Below are 27,898 nucleotides of genomic sequence, written 5' to 3' on the forward strand. Positions count from 1 at the left end.
AGCCTTCTGCCCAGAACACTGCCCACAACCTGCCAGGCTAACACCTTCCCCTCCCCGGATCTCAGCTCAGACCCCTGGCTCCTACGCTGGCTTAGTCTCCCCCTCCCGTGCAATCATTGCATCTTTTCCTTCATGCCCCCCACCACAATATAGAGTTATTCACTTATGTGTCTGGTTTTTAGATTAATATCCATTTCCCTTCTAGACCTTACACTCCATGAATGCAGAGGCCGTGTGTCTTCCCTAAACCTAGCGGCAGTGTGCGGAGCTGGCTTGGCATTCGGTTAACAATTGCTGAACAGGGGATCCCTGGGTGGCGCAGTGGTTTGGCGCCTGCGTTTGGCCCAGGGCGCGATCCTGGAGACCCAGGATCGAATCCCACATCGGGCTCCCGGTGCATGGAGCCTGCTTCTCCTTCTGCCTGTGTCTCTGCCTCTCTCTCTCTCTCTGTGACTATCATAAAACAACAACAACAACAACAACTAAAAACAATTGCTGAACAGATGAACCAGGGCTTCAACCAGGCCCAGTGGTGGGGATTGCTGCCCGCATGGAAACTTCTAACCAGAGCTCTGGCTGTGTGCACATCTTTGCTCAGAATTCTATACAGCATATTGCTCTGGGTGGTTTTTCTGTTAAGATTTTGTGACTCCCAGTATTTTAAATGGTCCTGAAATCTTGGAGACCATTCTTTCTAGGTTGGGTTCAGTTGCACAAGGCTTAAAGTTATTGACCAAGAGGCATCGTCAGCCTCACAGCAATTTGGCACCCTGGGTGTGGCCTGTATGCAGCCCACGGTCTCATTGTTTTCAGAGTGCTGTGGTTTTGTTCATGGCTAAGGGCACACTCAGAGTTGCTGAATCAGTGCTTGGCTGGGCTTCCTATTCCACGTGTGTCTTAGTCATTTACCAGCCTGGGTTCTTTTAAAGGGCACTGGGTCATGGCGACCTAACCGGAACATATCCAAGCCAGTGACTGTGTCCACAAGAGCCCTTGTGCTCTCTTTTGGGCAGTACACAGTAGGTGGGTTCTTTGAGACATGGTGAGTGACCTGTGTCACCAGGAAGCTGTCTTCTACTGCAGTGTTGGTTCAGCTCAGGCAGGAAAATTCCCCTCACCACCCCCACCCCCACAACTGGAAACTTGATACCTTGTGACACAATCCATCTTCTTTGTATCTTTTTTTTAATATAAATTTATTTTTTGTTGTTGTTCAATTTGCCAACATATAGAATAACACCCGGTGCTTATCCCGTCAAGTGTCCACCTCAGTGCCCATCACCCAGTCACCCCCACTCTTCTCTGTATCTTCCAAATGGAAATTGGGAAAGAATCCCTTTTGATCATCAGTATTGCCTGGTCCTTTCTGCAGGTCTTGACCCCTTTAACGGATTATGAAACCAAACTGTGTGGGCTACCACCAGCATTTAGAAAGAAAAGAGGAGTACCTGACTGGCTCAGTAGGTAGAGCATGTCACTCTCCATCTCCAGGTCGAGTTCAAGTCCCATGTTGGACATGGAGCCTACTTTTAAAAAAAATGAAGAGATAGCAGAGTATACATATAGTGAAATACACTGTTTTGTTTTGTTTTTTTGGTGAAACTTCTCTTTCAGGTGTGTGTGCACATGTGCAATCCTCCAATAGCATGTATTCCTTAGAGTCAAAAATATTTGACTAATTTGACTCTAATATTTGACAGTTATCACACTTTATATAGCATGTCTCATTTGGACTTTACAATATCACTACCAACTCTGTTTTGCTTCTTATAGGTACGCGAAATCCAGTCAGATCAAGACTGTGTCAAGCAGCAAGATATTTTTTAAAGGAAGTAGATTTCGATATAGGTGGGTACCTGTGGTTCCATTTTGATGATGAGTTGGGGTGGGGGCAGTTACTGACTTCTACTTTTAAGATTTTATTTATTTATTCATGAGACACACAGAGAGAGGCAGAGACATAGGCAGAGGGAGAAGCAGGCTCCCCATGAGGAGCTTGATGCAGGACTCTATCCCAGGACCCTAGGATCACGACCTGAGCCAACAGGAGATACTCAACCACTGAGCCACCCAGTCATCCCAGCCATTGATTTTTTGAATACTTTGCTTATAAATCAGTGTATTTTGGCTTGTACACCTGCTTTGATCCTCCATTTCTACTCCACTCATGTCTTACACTCATGAACTCCCCTCAAATTCCATAGTAACTTCTCTCATGGAGGAAGAGAAGGCATAGATTCTAGAGTGGATCAGGCTACTGTGAAATTAAAAAAAAAATACACACACACACTACTCCCCTTCTGCTCTGAGTATCTGTGCACAGACATTGTGTTTTTCTTTTGCAGTGGTAAAGTTGCCAAAGAGGTGGTAGAGGCCAGCTCCAAAATCCAGAGGGAGCCTCCAGAGGTGCACAGGTATGTGGGGTCATCCCCAGGGCTCCGGGAGGCTTCTGGGATGGATGGAAGGGTTTAGAAGCCTGCTTTGCCAAATCCTCTATAATGGGAAAGGGCATAAGGGCACCAGCTGCCTCTGCCTGTGTCATTTTGGGCACATCTGTTTCCAGGCACGGCACTCTTGCTGTCCTGGAAATCTTTGTGGGACAGACTTGACAGGGCCACGGTGTGAGTGCAGCCTGACTCCATTTTGAGTTGCTTGCTCTGTGGGGAGGAATCATTGGCTTGCTTGGGCCTGGATTGCCACATGAACAGTGTGTGAGGCACAGGGGTGTCGTCTCCTGGCTGAAGCTATCATCCTGCTGTCTAAGAACACTCTTCTGTTCCTGCCTCGTCAGATGTGGCCAATTCCCATTGGCCCAACTTCTCTTTGACTGTTTCACAGGAGGAAGGCTGGGGGTGCTCATCACTCCTGGGGCTTCTTACTCCCAAAGCTCACTCAGGGGAATGAGGAATGTAGTCATTAGCAGTTCAAGGGTATGCATCTTCATAATGTGGCAGTCTATGCAGTTCATAGGAATTAAATATTCCCTTTGTCATGTTGGACTTTATATCACCACAATATGCACAGATCATTGCGTATTCTCAACCTTAAACATGCTAGATATCTAAAGCTGAATATTCTCATCATGACATTTTCCTTTTTGAAGGCAAGATCATCCTAAGTTATGCTTTTTAGGAGGCTGCCACACACTGGTTGGCACCTTTTCCTTCCTTCCCCGCCTTTGGACTTGGCAGAGTCTCCCTTAGGCTCATATTTGCTCATATTTGCCCAGTCTCCTCTGTTTCCAGCATGACCCAGTGAACTGGGTGCTTCTTTCCTTATTTCCCGGGTTGTTGGGTCTTGGAAATGTTGCGCAACCAGCCTGGCATGGGGGTCCAGACAACACTTCTCTCCCACACGAGGGAGCAGAACTACAGTTGGCACGAGATCCCATGCAGATGTCTACAGAGAATAATTCCTTCCTGGTTTGGGTGACCCAGTGGAAGCTGTCATGTGCACGTCTGTAGAAGTGGTCTTTCCTGCATTAAGAAGCAGGAGAAAGATGTAGGGCTAGGGAAGCTGGAGCACATTGTCTGGAGGTACCTTAGTGCAAAACTGTGAAAGTCTTAGAGCCTACCCACTGATGACACTGGTCTTTTATTTGTTATTTACTTCTTTTTAATATAGTCTTTAGAGTCCCTCTTCTACCACAAATCGTAGTCACTCTGGCAGAAATGAAAAAGATGAAATGATAAAATGTATCATTTGAACTTTTCTAGACTCTGGGCCAGAAATGACCTTAAGTATCATCTAATTTGATGCTTCTATTTTATAGACAAGGGAACTTGAGTCTCAGAGAAGTTAAATGATTTATCTCAAGTTGTAAATTTTTTTGTGTGTGTGGCAGACCTAAGCCTGTATTCTTCTCTTTGTAGCATTTGCTACCCAGAAAGCTTCTGGCATTCTCTTAGAAGCTGGGAGGCAGAACCACCTCAGGGGCTCCGCTTGGGTTTTATTTTTCTAATTTGAAGTGCGAGTATTTGATCTTTAAAAAAAGAAAAAAGAAATACTTGATGCTGGGGAGTTCTTTTGACAGCACAAATACAAAGAAGGAAACTGTTTTTAACAATATGCTTTCAGAGGCTCATATTCTCAATATGTAAGATTTTCCATGAATCCCATAGTTATCATATATAGATAGATAATGAGATCAGAAATAATTTGAAAAAATTCTCTTTTTGACTGAGATTTGCATAGTTTATGGGACTCAAGGATCCCTAGATAAGGGCTTCTCAAACTTTAACTTGGACAGGGATCACCTACAGGTCTTTTAAAATCAGATTCCCGATTCATGAATCTGGCATTTCTAATGAGCTCCAAGATGGTGGCCATGCTGATTCAGGGACCACATTTTGAGGAGCCAGGCTGTGTAAAAGGAGCAGAGTGGCCATAGTGAGAATCTTTTTCCAGAATGGACAGAACCAAACCGCCAGAAGGGCTGGGAAATGAGGCATCAATTTATAGTTTCCCTTTTCTGGAATCTTCTAAAGCCCCCCAGGGATGTTACTGCAAACAAGGACCTATGGGCCCTTGAGACTCTGGTTCATATGGTATTTCTTGCCTTTCCACTGAACCCTTTTATGTGTATATGAAAGCCTATTGAGTCCACATGCTCAGGACACCTCTCTGGTCCTCAGCTTTGTGGCAGTATGTCTCAAATCTGACAATACAAGGAAGATTTGTTTAAAGTAATAATACAAAGCAAGCTGTGGGAGGGAAAAGCTGTGCCTATTTGGTCATCTGTGTATCACCCAACACCTAACACAGCACTGGGCACATAGTAGAGGTCAGTACATATTTGTTGAATGCGTATATGAATCAGGGGTGTGAGGTGACAGCAATGTGCCTGCGATTTTCTGAGAAGACCTGAGATCTGTCCAACGTGCTGCCCTGGGGACCTTGACCTGCTAGGAGGCAGTAGTGCTATCAGAGCCATGGAGATAGATCCTTCCAGTAGCAATTTCTCATTTCTTTCCAGTGGCCAGTTGTGTGGAAGGACACTTTTTCCCTTAAACAATTATTTTTTTTTAAAGTTTTTGAGAGTTTATTTTTTTATTTTTTTTAATTTTTATTTATGATAGGCACACAGTGAGAAAGAGAGAGAGGCAGAGACACAGGCAGAGGGAGAAGCAGGCTCCATGCACCAGGAGCCCAACGTGGGAGGCACCAAACTGCTGCGCCACCCAGGGATCCCAAACAATTATTTTTGAATTATTTTGGCTTCTTTGATGTGGCTGTCAAAAGTGAGAATATAGTAATGAATCCTTTCTCTGCTGTGTTCAGAGATGACCACTCCTTTAGAATGGTGATAGTAAGGCTTTAGTTAGTTGTCTTTCTTCCCACTTGAGAGTGTACTCTTCAAAGAACAGCAAGTTCATGGAATACAACTTTTGCTGAGATGTGTGTATTTAGAGAGACACAACACAGATTGAGAACACTGTCTTAGGAATTTTTTTTTTTCAAAAAGAGAAAAAGCTAATTCTCATGATAGTTCACTGATCTTTACTGATGACAAGGTCTCTAAGCAAAGTCCTCCTGGGCTGGCTACCTGGTGAGAATCAACCACTTATGCCAGGGGCCGTGAGGCAGAAGGCTGCAGCTCACTGAGCCCAGGGCTGACTGTGTGAGCCACCTGGGCATAGCAGCCACTACTGGGACACACCCAGAGGCAGCATTTGGACCTGAAACAAGCACCAGTCATGAATTTTTTTAAAAGATTTTATTTACTTATTCATGAGAGACACACACACACACAGAGGCAGAGACACAGGCAGAGGGAGAAGCAGGCCATGCAGGGACTCAATCCCGAGTCTCCAGGATCATGCCCTGGGCTGAAGGCAGTGCTAAACCACTGAGCCACCCGGGCTGCCCACCAGTCATGAACTTGGTTGTGTTGCTTATAAACTGTGTAGTCTAATCTAGTTTGTGTTGCTTACAAGCTGGGTGGTCTTGGGTAAGTCTGAACTTCTCTGATCATCAATTTACTCATCTGTAAAATGAGATTCAGAATATTACTTTGCCCAACTTCTAGATTGTGTTATGGGCATTAAAATAAAGTGCTTTAAAAAATTAGAAAGTGCCATACGAATGCGAGATGATGGTGTTATAACTCTCATCCAAAAACGAAGCTAGAATTTAACAGACGTGTCCTCATTAAAGCTTCTTCAGATGGAGTTTTGATGATGGGCCAACAGCACTTGCTTCACTGCAAGGACTAGTGCAGGAATTCCACAAGCCTTCAGTTGCTCTATATTATGCTTTCAGTTTTTGAAGCCAATCTTAGAATGTACTTGCACTTTCAAAAGAAAACCTTTTTACCTCAGTAGAATTCCTAGTGATGGTTTCATTAGAAAACTGTTCTGTGCTGAGTACAAAGTGGGTCAGGCATTTTGCAGAATCAGTTGACGGATAGATTCTGAGAATGGGAAACACAACACTGACCCTTGCCTGGCTTGAGGGGACTCCAGCCAGAGAAGCTGTTGCATCAGGAGCCCAGGCATAAGGGCAGGGTGGGAGCTGAGTAGGATGTTGGCATATCTTCTAGAAGATCACCTGACACAGTGGACATTAGCCGTAGTGAACAGAGTCCTCTCTCAGGCACTATAGGATAAATCATGCAGAAAGTTCAGGGAGGCACTGTTGAGAATCAGATGATCTGAGTTAGTCAACTCTAAGTGTCTTTCTTTAGTCAAGTTCTATAACTTCATTGAGTCTCGATGTCCTGATCTGTGAATATGGTATTTTTCTTGCCTGTCTCACAGGTACACTGAGAAAGACAAATATGGTCATATATATAAACCATCAAATTCTGGCATTATATTTATTATTAGCATAACTGTGCTGGTGGGCTCTTGATTTAAATGAAGCCAGGATCAGTTGCACCTTTAAAAAGGTCACAAGGAGAGAAATATAAAAAGGTAACCTATAGTCTGCAGGAGTTAGTAGAGAAAGGATAGGAGACATGCCTCTTGATTCTAATTTTGCTTAATCTTACTCTCTAGTTGTCCCAGGGCCCAACACCCAGGCCTGGAGCCCTAGATTCTTTGTGCTCTAGGGAAACTCTAGCTGTGCCCACTTTTGGGTTTATCTGAGTCTTGGACTTATTGGGAGGCAGTGTTCATCTCTGAATCATAGAACTCAGGGTCTCAGGATTGTAATTCTCTGTAGGGTTCATCTAGCCTAACCCTAAGCAGACCCTAACCTCTCTGACCTTGGCCATAGGCCTCTGCTACAGTGTGACAGCAGGAGCCTGTGGGCATACATGCTGAGTCAGCATCCTCCTGACCAGCCAGTGCCTGGTAGGCTCACACCTGTGAGATCACTCTTAGTTAACTCAGGCTGTCTAAACACAGAGCAGTTGCCCAGATATTGCAGTGTTTTTTTAAAATTTTTTTTAATTTTTATTTATTTATGATAGTCACACACACAGAGAGAGAGAGAGAGGCAGAGACACAGGCAGAGGGAGAAGCAGGCTCCATGCACCGGGAGCCCGACGTGGGACTCGATCCCGGGTCTCCAGGATCGCGCCCTGGGCCAAAGGCAGGCGCCAAACCGCTGCGCCATGCAGGCATCCCCAGATATTGCAGTGTTGAGGGGGTGGCATGGGGCAAGGGGCATGATGCTTTACATCTCCAATTGAAGAGTGTTGGGGGGGGCACTGCTGTGGAGCAAAAGATCCACCATAAAGGCTCATTACAGGCCCTCCTTGATGATATGCAGTAATTTCTGGAGGATGGAACTGCTGCCAGTCAACTGGCATGGGTGTCAGAGGTGGGTCAGAGCGATCTAGTTTGAGTAGCAATGGAAAATGGGCTTTTCTGAGGTCGGAAAGCTCCACGGTCCTCAGGTGCCCCTCCTTAGAGTTTACAGAAGACCCTTGGCCATCAGTCTCCTCCATGAGATGTGTGCTTTTCCAGCTGTGGCTATAGCACATTAATGAGTCACGAAATGAAAAAAGACCAGCACTTCAAGCAAAATAAACTAGAATGGGGGGAAAAAGCGAATCACACATAACAAGAGTTACTGTCGTTGCATGAAACATTTACTTTACTTGTATGTCTCCCCACGTGTGTACAGAGAAATGATATAAGATGCATTTCTTAATGTGGGTCTCCATCAAAAAGTATGAAAATCATAGTGCTAGAGAGTGAGTTCCTTAATGCAAGGACCATGGCTCACCAGAACGAGGCAGGCCATCCAATGCTGCATACGTATTAGCTGCAAGTAAGTGGTTGGCAAGTGAAATAATGAAGGACAGGAGTCCATGGCAAAGCTAGTCCTCGTAATTTTTTCTCCAGCCAGTGCCAGCTGTGGAGGGTACCATGTTCTTCTCCATCCCTGTCCCATGCCAAATAGGAATGCCCCGGCTATAAGGCAGGGGCAACACTCATGTCAATCTGAAATGGCAGCTTCTGTCAAGCCAGGATTGCATTTAGTTTACTTAGATTTCTTTCTTTTAAAGATTTATTTATTTATTTATTTATTTATTTATTTATTTATTTATTTATACATGAGAGCACAGAGAGAGAGGCAAAGACACAGGCATAGGGAGAAGCACGCTCCCCAAGGAAAGCCTGATGTGGGACTTGATCCTAGGACCCCAGGATCATGCCCTGAGCTGAAGGCAGATGCTCAACTGCTGAGCCACCCAGGTGTCCTAGTTTACTTCGATTTCAAATGTGAATGGCCCTTAATAAGACAGCTAGGGAGGCACTGTAAAGTGCATCAGAATGGATAGATCAGTTTCTGCCCTTAAGGTGCTTCTCAAGGTGGGACTGATTAGTACACCAATAAATACAGAGAGAGGTGCTGAATGCCATGAGTTGTGAAAGAAGGGAGAGTAGTTTGAGGGGAGAAAGAGAGAATGTGCAAATGTGTTGTGAAAATGTGTTGTCAGGTGCCCATCCAAGGGGGCACCAAAGGGTAGGTAGGAGACATTTCACAGCATCTTTAAAGGGTGGGTTGGTTGGGGTTTTGACAGGAAACCTAGGGAGGGGAAAGGTGCTGAAACACCACTAGAGGAGCCCCACTTCCCTGTCTTTCAAGGCAGACAGCTGGTCTCCTTGCAGCAGGCAGTGTAGACAGGCTTCCTGCTATCAGCCACTAGTCTTGACATGACACTCGTACATTTTTCCTTGCCATCTGCTGCCCTTCACAGCCAATGACACGTGTTTGCTGCCTCAGAAGCAGGGTGTCTGTGGCTGGCTGGTGAGAGGAGTGTGAATTTGAATGTGAGCATTAAACACTGATATTAAATGTTGGACATCCAGCAACACCAAGGTAGCTCAGAGCCATAGAATGCCTGTACCATCTCTCTGACTGGGTTCTGTTTTCGTTTTTGGTTTTTTGGTGGTTATTAAATTACTTGAGTGATGCCTTTAATTCACCTGTCTGCATATCTAGGTCAGTGACACCTGCCTCTTGTGTTTTTCGGTGTCACCTAGTACGCTTGAATCTGGTGACATATGGGGAAATAGGTTTCCTTCGCTGCATTGCATTAGAACATGTGAACATTTTGTCAGAACCTTAAGGATGAAGAGGGCTGTGTGTGTCTTCAGTGTTATGTTGCCTTTACCACTGGCCTCATCCAGTGTGTGAGTGCAGAGACAGTTCCCAACTCAGGAAGCCGACTGAGATGGACCGGCTGGTGTTTGCCTCGGAGACCAATTCCCCCCGGTTTGTGTCTGTTTTCAGAGCCAACATTACTCAGAGCCGTAGTTCCTACTCCTTGAACAAACAGCTCATCATTAACATGGAGCCCCTGCAGCCCCTGCTGCCTTCCCCCAGTGAGCAAGAAGAAGAACTTCCATTGGGTGAAGGTAAGTACCCTTCCTTCCAGAAGCTGGCATTGCAGGCTTACCCTAAAGGGACGAGTGAGGCACCAATGGTTGGGCACCTAGGTAATGGTTGGGGTGGGGAATCAAATGGGTCACAAACTGTTCCTAGAAAATAAACTGTTTCCAGCTGGAAGACTGCATTATTTTGAGAGTTCTATCAGTTTCCCCTGGAGAAAGGCCATGGATACAAAGTAGTCTTAAAAATTATGTGTTAAAGGAGTAATGGTGTTAGACCCCCACTGTCCAGCAGGGTAGCCACTAGCAATGTGTGGCTGTTTAAATTCGTTAGAATTAAAAACTCAATTCTAGCCACATTAGCTGCACTTCCAATGAGTAATAGCCACATGTGGCTAATGGCTACCATTATGTAAAGATCAGACCAAGAACTTTTTCATCACTATAGAAAGTTCTACTGAGTGGTAAGTTTTTATTATAATTAAATTAGTGATTGTAAAGAATTTTTCCTAAGTATCTTTATACTGGTCATTCTGCTCTGCCTGAATATTTCTTCTACTTATATTCCCTTTTTCCAGAGGCCTTTCTCTGATAGTTTTAATACAAGCTAAAATACACATAGTCCACTTCAACCCAAAAGTTGTATTTTTAAGGACTGTACAACTGTACAAAAAGCAAAAGCTTTTTGCTTTTAAGGACTTACTTCAGGGAAGAATCTTCCCACACTGCTTGTTATAGACACCTCGGGAAGTAATCTCACACATGAATTTCAAAGTATATTTGAAAATGCACTCAAAGTTCTTGGAACCCTGAACACAAATATAACATGCTTTCCTTAACTTTAAATGACTTTGGTTTCATCTTTTAGACTTTGGGTACTGGGCAGTTCCAAGAGTGCAGGTCTGTCTGTCTCCAAAAGATCTCTTTCACCTGCAGCTTCAATTGAAGAATTTTGTCTATAGGGGAAAACCCTTCAGCTTGTAATGAAAATATGGCTTAGAATGTAGATATCCTTGGGAGAAGCAGCAGCTACTTCACACTGAAGTGTAAATGATTTTAGTAAATCTTTTTCTGAAAGGAAGTTTATTTTTATTTATTTATTTTTGGTATATTTTTTTATTGGAGTTCAATTTGCCAACATACAGCATAACACCCAGTGCTCATCCCGTCCGTGAATGTCACCCCCCTCAGTGCCTGTCACCCAGTCACCCCATCCCCCTGCCCACGTCCCCTTCCACAACCCTTAGTTTGTTTCCCGGAGTTAGGAGTCTCTCATGTTCTGTCTCCCTCTCTGATATTTCCACTCATTTTCTCCCCTTTCCCCTTTGATTCCTTTCACTATTTTTTATATTCCCCAAATGAATGAGACCATATAATGTTTGTCCTTCTCTGATTGACTTATTTCACTCAGCATAATACCCTCTGGTTCCATGCACGTTGAAGCAAATGGTGGGTATTTGTCTTTTTTTTTTTTTTTTTGTATTTGTCTTTTCTAATGGCTGAGTAATATTCCATTGTACACATAGACCACATCTTCTTTATCCATTCATCTTTTGAGGGACACTGAGGCTCCTTCCACAGTTTGGCTATTGTGGACATTGCTGCTATAAACATTGGGGTGCAGGTGTCTCGTTCTTTCACTGCATCTGTATCTTTGGGGTAAATCCCCAGCAGTGCAATTGCTGGGTCATAGGGCAAGTCTATTTTTAACTCTTTGAGGAACCTCCACACAGTTTTCCAGAGTGGCTGCACCAGTTCACATTCCCACCAACAGTGTAAGAGGGTTCCCTTTTCTCCGCATCCTCTCCAACATTTGTTGTTTCCTGCCTTGTTAATTTTCCCCATTCTCACTGGTGTGAGGTGGTATCTCATTGTGGTTTTGATTTGTATTTCCCTGATGGCCAGGGATGTGGAGCATTTTCTCATGTGCTTGTTGGCCATGTGTAGGTCTTCTTTGGTGAAATTTCTGTTCATGTCTTTTGCCCATTTCATGATTGGATTGTTTCTTTGCTGTTGAGTTTAATAAGTTCTTTATAGATCTTGGATACTAGCCCTTTAGCTGCTATGTCATTTGCAAATATCTTCTCCCATTCTGTAGGTTGTCTTTTAGTTTTGTTGACTGTTTCTTTTGCTGTGCAGAAGCTTTTTATCTTGATGAAGTCCCAATAATTCATTTTTGCTTTTATTTCCCTTGCCTTCATAGATGTATCTTGCAAGAAGTTGCTGTGGCCAAGTTCAAAAAGGGTGTTGCCTGTGTTCTTCTCTAGGATTTGGATGGATTCTTGTCTCACATTTAGATCTTTCATCCATTTTGAGTTTATCTTTGTGTATGGTGTAATAGAAGGGTCTAGTTTCATTCTTCTGCTTGTGGCTGTCCAGTTTTCTCAGCACCATTTATTGAAGAGACTGTCTTTTTTCCAGTGGATAGTCTTTCCTGCTTTGTTGAATATTAGTTGACCATAGAGTTGGGGGTCCATTTCTGGGTTCTCTGTTCTTTCCATTGATCTATGTGTCTGTTTTTGTGCCATTAGCACTGAAAGGAAGTTTAATTTTTTTTAAAGGAGAACTGGACAGGTAGATGCCCCAAATTCCATGAGTAGAAGGAAAGCATGCAAAACAGAAAGGGTGGGGCCTTAGGAGATGCCTTTATCCCTAGCTGAGTTATAAGATGATGACAATGAGGATGGTCTTAGTGTAATCATGGCCTTAACAACAAACTCTCTAAGTTCCATACTGAAGTTAGTCTTCTTAGCCCAAGGGTTTCTGGGCCCATGTTGCTTGTCTACGTTTTCTAGTACCCTCTCTGTTTTTGTATGTTTTTCAAGTATAATAAAAGTAGCTTTCATTTCTGATCCCCAGTGATTTTTCTGGGCTTCCTCTTGTAGAGAAGGAAAAAGTTTTCCCCTTCAATGTCGTTCAGCTGGACCAAGATTTAATTTATATAAGACAAATTAACTGGAGAAAAATATCTCAAGTTTCATTATGTGCGCACGAGGCCCCCCAATAAAACTGAGACCTAAAGAAATGATGAAGGCAGGCAGTTTGTATACATCTTAGACAAAGAGACAATAAATTGAGGAGGAAGTGACAGGGTAAAGAAAACAGGTGTTTGGGAGCTTTAATTAATAGGGAATTCCAAGCAAACTTTAGGCTAAGGTCTAGTAGATTAGAAAAAAAATGGGATGCCTGGGTGTCCGTGGTTGAGCATCTGCCTTTGGCTCAGGGTGTGATCCTGGGTTTTGGGATCGAGTCCTACATCAGGCTCACTATGAAAAGCCTGCTTCTCCTTCTGCTTGTGCCTCTGCCTCTTTCTCTGTGTTTCTCATGAATAAATAAATAAAATCTTTAAAAAAAGATTAGAAAAACAACAAGGTTTGTTCCTACAGCTTTCTCAGCTTTGAAGTCCCCATCTCTGGTGATAAGGATATCTTTTACTTCTCATTATAGGGAGGGTGTTTTTCATAAGGGAGATTTGTTTCCTGCTCACAGGGGGACAGAGGAGGGTCTGAGTGTCCTTGCACTAGCTGCTTCCCAAGTAGCTTCAATTCAAAATAAAATGCAACGTGATACATTTTGGGTGGCTTACCATGGACCTCTACCCGCTCATATACCTGGAATATTTGGTTTAGTGGAAATTGCCTTTTCTGGAGATCACAATTCTCCCAAGATTGAATGGAGAAAGGAAAGGAAAAGTTGTAACTGTGTCTTGTCTAGAAAGATGGAAATCTAGTTGGGAATGAAGATTCCATGGGGAATATGGAAGTCAGGCCACTGTGGCTCCAGGTGTCATCCGCAGGATATAACAGGTAACTAGACAAGCTTTCCCCTGGACCCTTTACCTCATTCAAATAAAGGCTTCCATTTTGCTCCATTTTCTATAATGACATTCCATGGCTAAATCCTAGCCCTGACTTTAACATGAATGCTGTGGACAAGAGACTCATACATTATAATTAATTGCAATAAAAATAAAAATGTTCATGATATGTGATAAGAACCCATAAGCCACCTTCTCAATGTTTCCAGTTACTTTAAAGAAGAATCTTAAATTCTTTCACAAGCTATAAAGTCAAACTGATAAGTTACTCTCTTAAAAAATCCAAAATGGCTCTATAAATGTCTAATAAAATTTTTTTATTAGACAATCCCCTTATGGGACATCTTGTGGGTTTCGAAGCTCGGGAAAATCCTATTAATCTCCAGGATATAGAATCAACTTAAAAGGAAAAGAAGTAAAAATGACAGTATTATTAAATGTCCAGTAGATGGAATGACCTTCTCAATCTAGAGAAAGAGAACAAAATCATTTTAGGTCCCATGAAATTCAAAGTTATGATTCCTATAGTGAACGTAGCTCTGTGTTCTTGATACCAATATATCTCTGTTACTATTTTAAAGTCTGATTCTGCTCCATGTGTCTTGTCTTTGAGTATCATGCAATGAGATTTAGACAATCCATAGGGATAAATACTTATTTTATCGATTGGTATTTCTCTGGTATATAAAGAGAAGAGAGGCAGAGAACACAGGTTTAAACAAAGATATCTCCACTTTTGTGAACAGACTGTGTTTCTTGGTAAGAGACTCTGAGAGTGAAAAGAGTTCAGCCTCTTTATTTTTCTTTGTTTTTTATATGTTTTTAAAGATTTTATTTATTCGTGAGAGACACACAGAGAGAGGCAGAGACATAGGCAGAGGGAGAAGCAAGCTTCCTATGGGGAGTCTGCTGTGGGGCTCAATCTTGGGACCCCAGGATCATGCCCTGAGCCAAAGGCAGATGCTCAACCACTGAGCCACCCAGGTGTCCTGATTTCAGCCTCTTTAAAGATGACATGGTTGAGGCACAGGAAGGCTTACATGACATGTCAGTATCACACAGGGAGTCAATGGCAAAAATGATTTCATTTAAACATTGGAGACATTGAGAGAGTTACATACTGTGCATTGCTTTGCTGAGCTTCAGATAGGGAGTGGAGGACACTTGGACACTATTCCCCAACTCTGTATAATGGTTCAGATTCTTATTTTAGGGAGTTTCAAATCAAACATTTTGGAACTTGACCCATGAACAGGTCAAGGTCCGCAGCCTGAGTTCTGTTAAAAGACTTGTCTGGTTATTTCTTAAAAATCAGGTTGGGAGGAGAGAAGGTCCTAACTCCTAACTCTTGGAGACACAATCTCAGTGAAGTCCTGGGAAGATCCTGGCACCTGAGTCTCACATGGGTGCTGTGGTGGTGGCATCTGTGCTGCCATCATGACTCTATGGGGTTATAACAACTCATTTGTCTGATAAGCTCTTTATTCTTCCTAGAGCTTCATGTTTCTCAGAGACAGCTGTGGAGATCATCACTGCCCATATTAGCGCAGTGGCTCTCTGGGAGAACATGTGACCCCATTCATTCAAATGACAGCTGGAGGATTAGCTCTGAAGTTGGCTGTGTCTGGGTAGAGAAAAAACAAAATCAGCTCCTAGGCACCACTAAGCAACAGGAGAAGTTTTCATTATTACCCTAAAGTTGCTCAGTTACAGGATCCAACTTGATTAGCACTATGGAAAACCTTCTATGAGAACAGCAGACCATTTGCAAAGTGTCATGTGGAGCTTATGAGAATTTTGGGAGAAGAAAAAATTGAAAGTGGAAATTGTTCTGGGTAAAAATGACATTTTAAGGAGTCAATAATCTGAGTAAAATCACATGCACTATGGAAGGTAGAGTCTCCATTGTGTAAACAGCAAAATGCTTGGTGGAGTGTATTTTTTGTTATGGAAAAGTGCTGGACTATGGTAGAGAAAGTGAAAAACATCAATCATGTGGGACTTCACAGCTGGCAATTACTGCCACCCAGTGAACATAATTCTTGTCTACCAGGGCAATGGTGCAGTCTGGCATAAATAAACAGGCAGGAAACAATGCTTTCTTCCCCTTGGTAGAAAAAACTAAGTAAAAGTTCCAAGTGTTTGACACCCTCCTGTTAGCAAAGTGAAAGCACAGTGGAGACACCAGAAGTTCCATAAAGGAGTGTCTTCAGGGTGTCAATGTGGTTGGATTGAGGGTGGCTTGGATTTGCATATGATTGAGAATGTGCCTATACCTGTTGAATAGTTGGAAAATTAAAGAGATGATGGAATAGATGAAATAGAATAGATGGAAATTAAGGAGAGTATGGTAAAACTAGCTCTCCTGTGACACCATTTAGCTGTTTCTGTGTGTGTCCCTGTACATATTTGTATGTTTTCTAGTGTGTGGATGTGTCATGGGTGTGGCTCTGTGTGTGGAGGGGTGAGGGTGTGTTTAAAGGGTTGTTTACAGTGTCTAGTCCTAACCATAGGTTGCTTAAGATGATATCATTGAAATTCTAGAAAGTCTGTATGTGAACCTGTGAAAGCATTTTGAGCATATAAAAGGAGTATTGTCCTGCTCATCAAGCAAGCCATAACCTTGACCTCACCCCCTCCAACCCAACACATAACAGGTGACCTGTGGGGCCTACTGTATTTTTCCATCTTGAGGTCTGTCTTTCTTTTATTTTTATTTGAATATAATTGACACACCATGTTACATTATTTCAGATGTAGAACATAGTGATTTGACAAATCTGTACATTATGCTACACTCACCACAAGCATAGCTGCCATCACCTTGCAACACTATTACATTATCATTGACTTTATGCTGTGCATTATACTTCCTGACTTATACATTCCATAACTGGAAGCCTGAATCTCCCACTCCCCTTCATCTGTTTTGCTCATACCTCCCCCCAAGCCTCTGGCAACCATCAGTTTTTTCTCTGTATTTCTAAGTCTGATTTTACTTTATGTTGGTTTGTTTGCTCGTTTATTTTTTAGATTCCACATGTGAATGAAATCATATGGTAATTGTTTTTCTCAGTCTGACTTATTTCACTTAGCATAATACCTCGGGTCTGTCCATGTTGTCAGAAATGGCACAGTTTCATCCTTTTTTATGGGTGCATAGTATATGTACATACAACATCTTCCTTATCCATTCATTTGCTGGTGGACACTTAGCTTGCCTTTGTATCTATCTTGGATATTGTAAATAATGCTGCAATAAACATAGAGCATATATTTTCCTTAATTAGTGTTTTTATTTCTACTGGGTAAACATCCAGTGGTGAAGCTACTTATTTATATAGTATTTCTATTTTTAATTTTTGAGGAATTTCCATATTGTTTTCCATAGTGGCTGCACCAATTTACATTCTCATCAACAGTTTAGAAGGGTTTCTTTTTCTCTGCATACTCACCAACACTTGTTATTTCTTTTTTATTTTAGCCATTCTGATAGGTATGAGGTGATATCTTCCTGTGGTTTTGATTTGTATTTTCCTGATGATTAGTGATGTTGAGTATCTTTTCATATGCCTGTTGGCCATCTGTATATCTTCTTTGGAAAAAAAGTCTATTCAAGTCCTTTGCCCATTTTTTAATTGGATTGTTTGGGTTTTTTGGTGTTGAGTTATGTAAGTTCCTTATACATTTTAGATACTAACCTTTTATCAGATATATCATTTGTAAATATCTTCTCTCATTCAGTAAATTGCCTTTTCTTTTTGTTAATAGTTTCCTTCCCTGTGCAAAAGCCTTTTATTTTGATGTCATTCCAACAGTTTATTTTTGCTTTTGTTTGTGTTTTGCTTGCCTTAGTAGGAGACATGTCTAGAAAAATGTTGTTATTGCCTATGTCAGAGAAATTACTGCCTGTGTTCTCCTTAAGGATTTTTATGGTTTCAGGTCTCACACTTAGGTCTCTTATCCATTTTGTTTATTTTTGTGTATGGTGTAAGAAAGTAGTCCAATTTCATTCTTCTGCATGTCACTGTCCAGCTTTCCTAATGGCTTTTGTTGAAGAGGCTATCTATTGGATATTCGTGCCTCCTTTGCCATAGATTAGTTGACCATATAATCATGGGTTTATATCTGGGGTCTCTATTCTATTCTGTGATTTATGTGACTATTTTTGTGCCCATACCATTCTGTTTTGATTATTGTAGCTTTATAGTAGATCTTAAAATCTGGAATTGTGATACTCCAGCTTTGTTCCTCTTTCTCAAGATTGCTTTATTAATCTATATTATTATTTATTCTAGTTTTGTGAAAAATGCTGTTGGTTATCTGATAAGGATTGCATTTAATCTGTAGATTGCTTTGGGTAGTATGGACATTGTAACAATATTAATTCTTCCAATCCATGAACATGGGATATCTTTCCATTTGTTTGTGTCATCTTCAGTTTCTGTCATTAGCATTTTATAGTTTTCAGGGTATAGGTCTTTCATCTCTTTTGCTAAGTTTATTTCTAGGAATTTTATCTTTTTTGGTATAATTGTAACTGTTTTCTTAATTTCTCTTTCTGCTACTTTGTTATTAGTACCTAATTAGTACTGATTAGGTACTTTATCATCTGGATATTAATACCTGGATATTAATTTTGTATCCTGTAATTTTCTTGAATTCATTTATTACTTTTTGTATATTTTTGGAGGCTTCAGGGTTTTCAATGTATAGTATCATGTCATCTGCAAACAGTGACAGCATAACTTTTCTTTAGCAGTATAGATGCATTTTTTAAAAAGATTTATTTTTTTATTTTAGAGATAAATAACAGGGAGAAAGGCAGAGAGAGAGAGAGAGAGAGAATCTTTAAGCAGACTCTCCGCTGATCAGGAGCCTGACATAGGGCTTGCTCCAGGACCCTGAGATCATGACCTAAGATGGAATCAAGAGTCAGTAATTTGTTATTCTCTCATCTTTATTATTTCTTTTACTTAGCAAGGGCTTATTTGTTCTTCTTTTTCTAGTTGCTTTAAGTGTAAAGTTAGATTGTTTGAGGATTTTCTTGTTTCTTGAAGTAGGCCTATTATCATTTTATTTCCCTCTTAGAATTGCTTTCACTGCATTTCCACAATTTAGACTGTTGTGTTTTCATTTTCATTTATCTCTTTTTAAAATTTCTTTGATTGTTTTCTTGGCCCAATGGTGATTTAGTATCATGTTGTTTAGCTTCCACATGTTTGTGGGTTTTTTTCCAGTTTTTTTTTTTTTTTTTATTGATTCCTAGTTTCATACCATTGTGGTCAGAAGAGATATGTGGCATGATTTCAATATTCTTAAATTTATTGAGACTTGTTTTGTGGCCTAACATGTGATCTAACCTGTTTCATGTGCACTTGGAAAGAATGTGTATTCTTCTGCTTTGGGGTGGAATGTTCTGTGCATATATTATGTCTGTTTGGTCTAATGTCATTCAAAGATGCTGATTTTCTGTCTGGATGATCTATCCGTTGATGTAAGTGGGATATTCAAAGACCCCTACTATTCTTATATTACCATAAATTTCTCTCTTAAAGTCTGTTAATATTTACTTTATATATTTAGGTGCTCCAATATTGGGTGCATATGTATTTACCTTATCATATCCTCTTGTTGAATATCATTTTTTATCATTATGTAATGCCCTTGTTGCTTACATGGTCTTTGTTTTAAAGTCCATTTTGTCTGATGTAAGCATTATTACCTCAGCATGTTTTTCATTTGTCTGGTAAATGTGTTTCCATCCCTTCACTTTCAGTCTGCATGTGTTATTAGGCCCAAGGTGAGTCTCTTGTAGACAACATGCAGATGGATTTTTTTTTCCATTCTGCTCCATGTGTGAGTCTTTCAACATCATACAAGGCAGAGCCAGACATACACTAACACAGTTACTCCAGTCACATCAGTGGTGAAGTCTTTAACAACTCAGGGCTGCTATGGTTATGCTACTTCTGAATTCTTTTTTCCACTCTCCACTGAGTATGGTCCACTTCCTGATGATCAGATATGACAATTCTGTCTCTTTTCTTCCCTTGTGGAATACCATGGCTATGTCTCAGACAAATGTACCCTCATCTTATGGCTTCAGTGTCTTTCTTCCTTGCTATTTTCAACCTTGTGCTAAGTAATTTCTTCCCTTGGTTTAGGGCAGGTCAAGATGTATATTAGGAGTACTGCACTGGTCTTTAGGAGATTTCTTTTATGTTGTGTTTCATTAAGCAGTAGGAGATGTTCATAAATCTTGTGGAACCACCTTTTCCCTTGTGGTTACTGCTGTCTGGTGATAGTCCCAACTCTGATTGTACTTGTCCCTGCCACAGGGTTTGTGGTTACTATGTTATATTTTTTATTATAAAACTGATTGTGATCTAGAAAATGTAGAAAGTAATAGGACAGAAAAAAAATCATCTCCCGGATTGTCCCAGTTCTTAGAAGCAATCAGTATTAATGTGTTAGCAGTTTCCTTCCCTATGCATTATAATGCCATGCAATTAACTTGTGTATATGGTTTTTGAAATTCCTGCTTTGTTTTCTTGGTATTGAAAACATTAGTGGCTGAAGATATATCATAAATTGAACTATAGGTCAAACAATGAATTGGTAACATATTTAACACAAATGCAAATAAATGGATTAATATTCTGAATAAGCAGGCACTCCTAAAAAGGCTCTTTCAAGTATCATCAGCATTGCACAAGTGTACGCTCTCCTGAACTTTTTCATTTAATAACATCCATAGTTTTCCACTGATGATAGATACACAGCAGCCAAACATGCTTCTGTAGGAGCTAGGAGCCTCCACAGAGCAGAGGATAGAATCTGGGTTTATTTATAACTGTAGTGTTGGATCAGCAAAGTCAAAATTCATAATTTGTAATATCTATTGAATTCTGGAAGAAAGAACCATGGTTTGGGGTCACGATTCCCCTAGGGTAGGAGATACCAAGAACAAGTCAAGGGCCAAGATAAAGGCCTGAACGAGCTCTGCAAGTTCACATTTGTGAGCTTTTCAAAAGCTTTTCACTGTCCCTTTTTGTGCTTTTCTTTGGGATTTGTTTCATAAGTTGGAACTGTGGTTTCTGGTATTTACTGGCTACTCAAGTACTCTTAAGTTTGTTCCCTTGAAGGAGGTCTTTGAAATTTTAAGTATTTAAAATTTCTACTGTAAGGAAGCTGAATGCCTTATTTCTGATGCAATTTACATGCATTTTTATCTTGCAAAGATTTTATATGTTACATCATAGGACACAAACAGTGTGCACCATTGCAGTTCTAAAGTTGGCTAAGTCCCATTAACTATTCATTTTATGAAATACTGTATTCATCAGTGTAAACATAGCAATGCTTTAGGGAGCTGCTCTGTTTCTGCACTGACACCTTGGTGAAGTGGGGAAATATGAACTCTGGTCTTAGCACCTCCACCAGGCAGGTAGGTGACCACAGACAGGATGTTCTACCTTTTGGAGCCTCATTCTCCTTGGCCATAAGATAAGAAGAGTGGACTTGAATACCTCTCAAAAACATTCTGGCTCTAAACTCAATTCTTTTGCTTAATATCAATGTCAAATTCCAAGACTATGGCTTGCTGTCTTTTATAATGAGAATGGGAACTTGGAGATAGGAAGGTTTTTCACAGCTTTTGGGGGCTATAGGGGATTTTGAGGATGGTCTAACACAGTTGTCAGCAAACTATGGCCTGTGCCCATTTTTTTTCCTGACCCAAGAGTTAATGGTTACATTTTAAATGATTATATAAGTACCTACATAATATCCTTGATTTTACCTCTTGGCCTGCAAACCTCAGATTTGCTCTCTGGGCCTTTAGAGGACAAGCTTGCCAGTCCCTGGCCTAGCACTCCTTACTCCTTTGGTATTCTACAAAGACAAAGCCAAGAGAGGGGAAATAGTTTGTCCAAAGTCACTAGCTGGGTAAGTACTTGGGTTGGGATCAGGTCCTGGTTGTCTAATTTCTGGCCCAGGTATCTTAGATGACATCAAACACACCTAAAATGGCTCAGTATCTTTTGGCTAAAACAGAACCAGTAACTGAAGAACTGCATTTATTTTTCAATTATATCAAATAAATTGTGAAAAGAGATGACTTTTGTAAATTTAGGGAATCTATGATTCAGTGAGAAGAGCTGCTGCATGGTTGGGGCACGATTTGAGCCTTTGGTTTTCAATCACAGCATGCCAGGACCTAGTGACCCCTCGGAGACTTCCAGCACACTGCAGTGTCACCTCACCTTGGAATGTGGACAGACTGTGCCACACCAGGAAAAATTCCTAGTAGAGCCCAGTTGCAGGGGAAACCCCAAGACTTTGAACATTAAGTGTGTTGCCCTCTGGGAATCCCACTCTGATTTTAAAGTTGAATTTGTTAAATAAGGAATGGCTCACTTTGGGCCAAGTTCTAATTACTCATTTGTTCATTACTCTCTGTTAAGGATCTTTGTTTCATTTTTTTTTTATTTTTATTTATTTATGATAGTCACACAGAGAGAGAGAGAGGCAGAGACACAGGCAGAGGGAGAAGCAGGCTCCATGCACCGGGAGCCCGATGTGGGATTCGATCCCGGGTCTCCAGGATCGCGCCCTGGGCCAAAGGCAGGCGCCAAACTGCTGCGCCACCCAGGGATCCCGGATCTTTGTTTCATTAGTGAAAGCCCTTCACTTCAGAATTTCCCAAATCCCGGCTCCTGCTCAGGTTGGCACTTTGCTGCTGTACTTAAGTAGTAACAATTAATTGCTTTAAAGGATTCAGCTGGGGTGGAAAAAAATGTGTCAGTCAAGCGTCCCATGAAGTAATCCGGTCATGGTCTCTGAGGGTTGGGATGTGAGCCAGGGGAAGAGTGTAAGTGTGAGTAGTTGTGACAGCCAGAGTGTGGTCTGTGGTGGAGAGACATTTTGTTTGGCACTTAGGCAAGTAAACACTCCCATCACATCTCTAAGAAACCGCAGAAGGGGAAAAGTGAAAATATTACTAAACCATTGTCATTAGGAAGCAGAGGCTATAATCCTCTGAATTTTAGATGCATTCCAGAATCAGCATGGGGTTCTGTTTTCTAGTGTTTTTGGTAGTGGGTTGGTAGAATGAAATCAACCTACTCTGTGATACCCAGGCTTAGCTTGAGGTAGGATCTCCCTTCCTGCTCTTCTGTCACAACCCAGAATTAGTGGAAAAAAGTGTTGGGCTAGATCCACTCTTGTAGGGAGACCTACAAGACCTACCTGTAATGGTAGGTCCATGGCAATATGAGCAGTGTGGGCAGGGTTTGGAAAAGAGGCTCCAAATGTTTTATTTTAAAATAGTTTTAACATTTTGCACACATTACAATATTTAGTGTCTGCAGGAATGGTCTGTGTTGCCACAGTTAAACAGAGGAAGGTAGTTACATAAGGAAATTATAATATGTTCACAGAATGGCAAGAATAACATGCTCTTTTTTTAAAAAAGCTTTTATTTATTTGACAGAGAGAGAGATCGTGCACAAGTAGGGAGAGGGGGAGGGAGAAGCAGGCGCCCCGCTGAGCAAGGAACCCAATGCAGGGCTCCATCCCAGGACCTTGGGATCATGACCTGAGCCCAAGGCAGAGGCTTTACCAACTGAGCCACCCAGGTGCCCTAGAATAACATATTCTAGGTTGATTTTATAATCTCAGAAGTTTCTAGATTCTACCAAATAGTAATAAATGTGTAACTAAAACAAAAGAAAGAAGAGGCTCTGTTCAGTTGGCACAGAATGAATGTTGGCGTGTCCACTGGGGTGCATCCAATGTCATCTACAGTGGGGTACAGCCTCTTGCTTGGTTTGGCAAATGGTGAATTGGAGGCCCTAGAGTGATGGCTTCCAGAGTAGGGTGCATATACCATGGATGCATACCATCATCCACTGGGATGGAGAAACTATTCAGACTTCTATTGGTATTTTCCTTGTATCACCTTATGAAGCTTCTATTAATATCTTTTATAATGGCCATAATATATGAAGACAACTGTATATATATTTAATTTTTTTTAGATTTATTTATTTATTTATTCATGAGAGACACAGAGAGAGAGAGAGAGAAAGGCAGAGACACAGGCAGAGGGAGAAGCAGGCTCCATGCAGGGAGCCCGATGTGGGACTCGATCCCAGGACTCCAGGACCACACCCTGGGCCAAAGGCAGGCATTAAACCACTGAGCCATCCAGGGATACCCTATGTATCTAATTTATAAACAAATATGCATTCATTCATAAATATGTACAAGCATTCTCCTGTCCCCACTGCCCCCCCGCCTGCTCCCAGCTAAATAGGTCCAGATACATCTGCAGCAGATCTTCCAGATGAGTCTACAAACAAGAAAAGGCAGGGCATGTTTTGAACCTCTGAAATCCCTGTTCATGCCAAACCCCCAGATTCCTAAAATAGATGTGAAATCTATCTGCTCTAGTTACGGTGGTGACATGCCATGTTACACGCTTTTGGTGTTTCGCACTGGCAAACCAGGGTGAGTCACCCAAGCACAGGCCAGGCCTTTGCCAAGCCACATGGCAGGTGCTGTGTCACTCCCCCTGAAGTGTTCTGTGGAAGCCCCATGTCCCTGACTTACAAGGGTGCCAGTCTCCACTTTGTGAGTGGGCACAGGACACAGTCTTAGTGGAGTGGTGGTGGAGATATTACTGGATAAAGAGAGAGAGAGAGAGGGCTTGCATCATTCGTTCATTCTTTTGTTCATTCATTCAATAAACATTTACTGCTTATCTGGTACATGCTGGAGACTAATATCACTTGGATCTTAATTCCTCTTTTATAAAACAAGATGAGATGATTTTTCCTCACCACCCTGATTGTTCTTTCATAATTCTCCCCCAAAATTGCTGTTCTTAAAAATGTGCTTTTGGATCATCTGTCCATACCTTGGGAAACAAACTATACACATCTTCTCAGATGTGGCTAACGAAACAGTAAGCATGGGGCACAATCATCTATAAAAGCAGAGTTACGTTTTTTTCCCCCTTTCATTCTGTGAGTTGCAAATTGCCAGCATAAAATTGAAAATTAATAGCAGCTAGTTTAAAAGGGAATAGAAAATAAGTATTTCCCCACTTGAAAGAACTCTCACATCCTTTAATGTCTCCTTTTAGAAGAGAAGTCCAATTTGGAAGCTTTTTAACCCCCAAATCTCCACTTCAGCATAGGAAATGTGAAAATGGGCAGATGCTTTGGCTGAAAGAGAAATAAATAGGGATTTCATGATGACGCACTTGATTATCTGAATGTAGACTGGATTTTGTAGTTAAAGGAAGGAGTATCCATATTTAAATAATAAAGTGTCCCTTGTGATCTATGGGCTTCTCACTCCTTGCCTGAGCCCTTCTGCCACAGCTGCATGATTTTGCCCCTAAATACAGGCTCAGCCTTGCTCTGACCCGAGAGCCAACCATGTCCTGACCTGGGAGGGAACTGAGAAGCCAAAGCCTAGTGCTTTGGATCAGGCTTCTAGTCTTGCTGTTACTTTGCCCCGTCTTCTTCTGGTCCTCATGCCAGCCTTGTTCCTTTTCCTGAGTCTCTGCTCTGGTGCTGCCCCGGGTGCTCTGTCCCTCTAGGACCTTAATGGCCCCTCTCCCTAGGGCTGGGCCATACTCCCAACCCTGACCCTGCTGGCAGCAGCCCCGCCCTGTTCTTTGGATTAACAGCCTGCACGGATCTCCCTTCCTGTCTTCTGTTAGGGCCACATTCCACGTTTCCTGGTGCTTGCCCCATCTTGAGTAGAGGAATCAATTTTATTTTATTTTTTAAATAGACAGTAGTATCTCTGCTTCTATTCCAATCCCGTAGTTCCCCCACCCATACTTCATACACAGCAGGCAAGTGATTTTTTATAAATGGAACTCAGATTTAATTGTGATAAAATCAAGCTCCTTGCTCTGGGCTACACTTTGTCCCCTACATACCCTTAGACCATTTCCTACTCTCCTTTTGAATCTCTGTTTTCCTATCATACAGGTCTTCCCGTTCTCCCTCAACTATGCTGAGCTCATTGCTACCTCAGGACCTTTGCACAAGCTTTTTCAGCTAACTAGAAGAGGTTTTCCTCTGATCTTCATAAGACTGGCTGTTTCTTTTAAACCTTAGCTCAGATTTCAGCTTCCCTAACTACCCAATTCTGTTAGTTTTCCCAACCCACCCATTTGTTCTCTCCCATGCCATCACCCTGTTTGAGTTTTGTTAAAGTGGTTAGCACTGTCGAACACTTGTTGATTAGTTGTCCTGTTTGTTGACTGTCTCCCTTGACTAAAATGTCTGCTCCATGAAAGCAGACTTTGGTGCCTCTTCCCTCACCCCCCACATTATCACCAGCACTTAGAGATGTTCTGATACATAGTAGGGACTAAATTAATACTTGGCAAATAAGCAAATGCATGAATGTACGATTTCTAACTACAACCAGGACAGCTTTTCTTTATATAAGAGAAAGCATGTAAGGAGGCTATTCTCCTGGGACTAGTATTACCAGGAGAATGTTCCAGCAAAATGTTCCACTTTGTTTTGCTTTTTTAATCTAAAAATGTTTAAAATTTTTATTTATTTATTCATGAGAGATGTGCAGAGGGAGAAGCAGGCTCCCTGTGGGGAGCCCAATGTGGGACTCAATCCCAGGATCCCGGGATCATGACCTGGGCCAAAGGCAGATGCTCATCCACTGAGCCACCCAGATGCCCTTTTTAATCTAAAATTAAAAGCCATACCACAGTCATGGTAGAAAATTTGGAAAATACAGAACTACAAAAAAAAGTTTAAAAGTATGTGCCATCTTTTATGTTCAAACTGTGGTTTCCTGTGTATAATCCATCCGTATATGTTTCAGAAACACAGACTTACACTAGAGATATTATTTTGTAATCTGCTTTTTCATTAATATCAGAGGAGTATTCCTTATGACATTAAATATTCTTCCTCAGTTTCAATTTTAATGGACATACATTATTCAATCACATAAATATACAAAAATATCTTACTCCCTCACCTCCCACCAAATTATATATGAATGTCTTAACATATCCTTATACCAAGTATAACACTTTTTAAAAATCTTTGATAATGTGAAAGGTAAAAACTTAGGGTGGCCAGACATTTTTCTTTTATTTGTTGACCAATAACAAATGTGTTTCCCTTTGAGCGTGTAACTAGAATGTGTATGAAAGAGGCTCTTGGCTCAAGGTGTATTGGGCAGAAGGTGTATTGGGCAGAAGGTGTATTGGGCTCAAGGTGTATTGGGTCTTGGTACCTCTAGCTTCTTGATTACACAGCAGCTACACAGGGAGCCCATGGTTCCAGAAGAGCCTGGGTTTTTTGCTTTTTTGTTTTTTTTCCCCACAGGGAGATACAGATGCCTTGTTCCTGAATACCGTCTGCAAAGCTGTTGGGGGAAAAATGGAACAAAAAAGTTAGAGCTCCATTTATTAATGCAGCTGAGTTTAATTTCCTTTACTCCCCCCCCCCAAAAAAAAAGGCTTATCTGTAATGGTGACTTGTGCCTGGAGGGAGTGAAATAATAAAGTAGAAGTGGTGAGAAAACAAATTCATTCTGTCCAGAGACAAAGAAACTAGATTCTTGGTAGAAAGTACTAAACACAGACCAAAGGAGGCTGTTCTGTTTGGAGGTGGTAGGGGCACTGTTGTCACCCATTTCTTCCAGGGAAATCTCTGGGTACTGAACTGGCATCTGATAAAGTGCACTATCCAATAGATTGCCTTGCTATATCTAAGTCATAGAACATCAAAGAACGTTTAAGCCCGAGGTTCAACTAGGATAGAGGGAAAATGCTGTGTTTATATGAAAGGAAGAATCTGAATTATAGGTAGCCTTGGTCAGCCAAATAGTTTGAATTCTGTAAGGGAGATCGTCATGTCTGCTTCTGAAAAATGCAGTGAAGTTGTAAAATTTCTAGTCCCTGTCCAACTTCTGTGGGAGATTTTTGCTGGTTTCATCTATGGACAGCTAGGGAAGTTTCCCCTTTATGTTACTCAACCCCATATAGTGGGGGAACTACAGGTATTCAGGTCCTGTCTTTATTCATAGGGTTGGTTTTTTTTTAAAGATTTTATTTATTTATTCATGAGAGATGCAGAGTGAGGCAGAGACACAGGCAGAGGGAGAAGCAGGCTCCTTGTGGGGAGCCTGATGCAGAACTTGATCCCAGGACCCCAGGATGGTGACCTGAGCTGAAGGCAGCCGCTCAACCACTGAGCCACCCAGGTACCACCATAGGGTTTTTGTTGCT

The 27,898-nt window shown here is 41.5% G+C and overlaps 1 protein-coding gene across 3 annotated transcripts in view; it reads left to right on the plus strand.

Moving 5' to 3' along the window:
- FRMD3 (FERM domain containing 3) overlaps positions 1 to 27,898 on the plus strand; it is a 294,321-nt gene that overhangs the window by 229,040 nt on the left and 37,383 nt on the right. For all 3 annotated transcript variants that reach the window (XM_025423226.3, XM_025423225.3, XM_049116366.1), the window contains 3 exons: positions 1,774 to 1,848; positions 2,346 to 2,414; positions 9,691 to 9,815. In XM_025423226.3, coding sequence (XP_025279011.1) covers positions 1,774 to 1,848; positions 2,346 to 2,414; positions 9,691 to 9,815 — 269 coding nt within the window. The remainder of the gene's footprint in view (positions 1 to 1,773; positions 1,849 to 2,345; positions 2,415 to 9,690; positions 9,816 to 27,898) is intronic.

The sequence above is a fragment of the Canis lupus genome, chromosome 1 (genome assembly GCF_003254725.2).
Source record: "Canis lupus dingo isolate Sandy chromosome 1, ASM325472v2, whole genome shotgun sequence".
In the NCBI taxonomy this organism is placed as follows: Eukaryota; Metazoa; Chordata; class Mammalia; order Carnivora; family Canidae; genus Canis; species Canis lupus.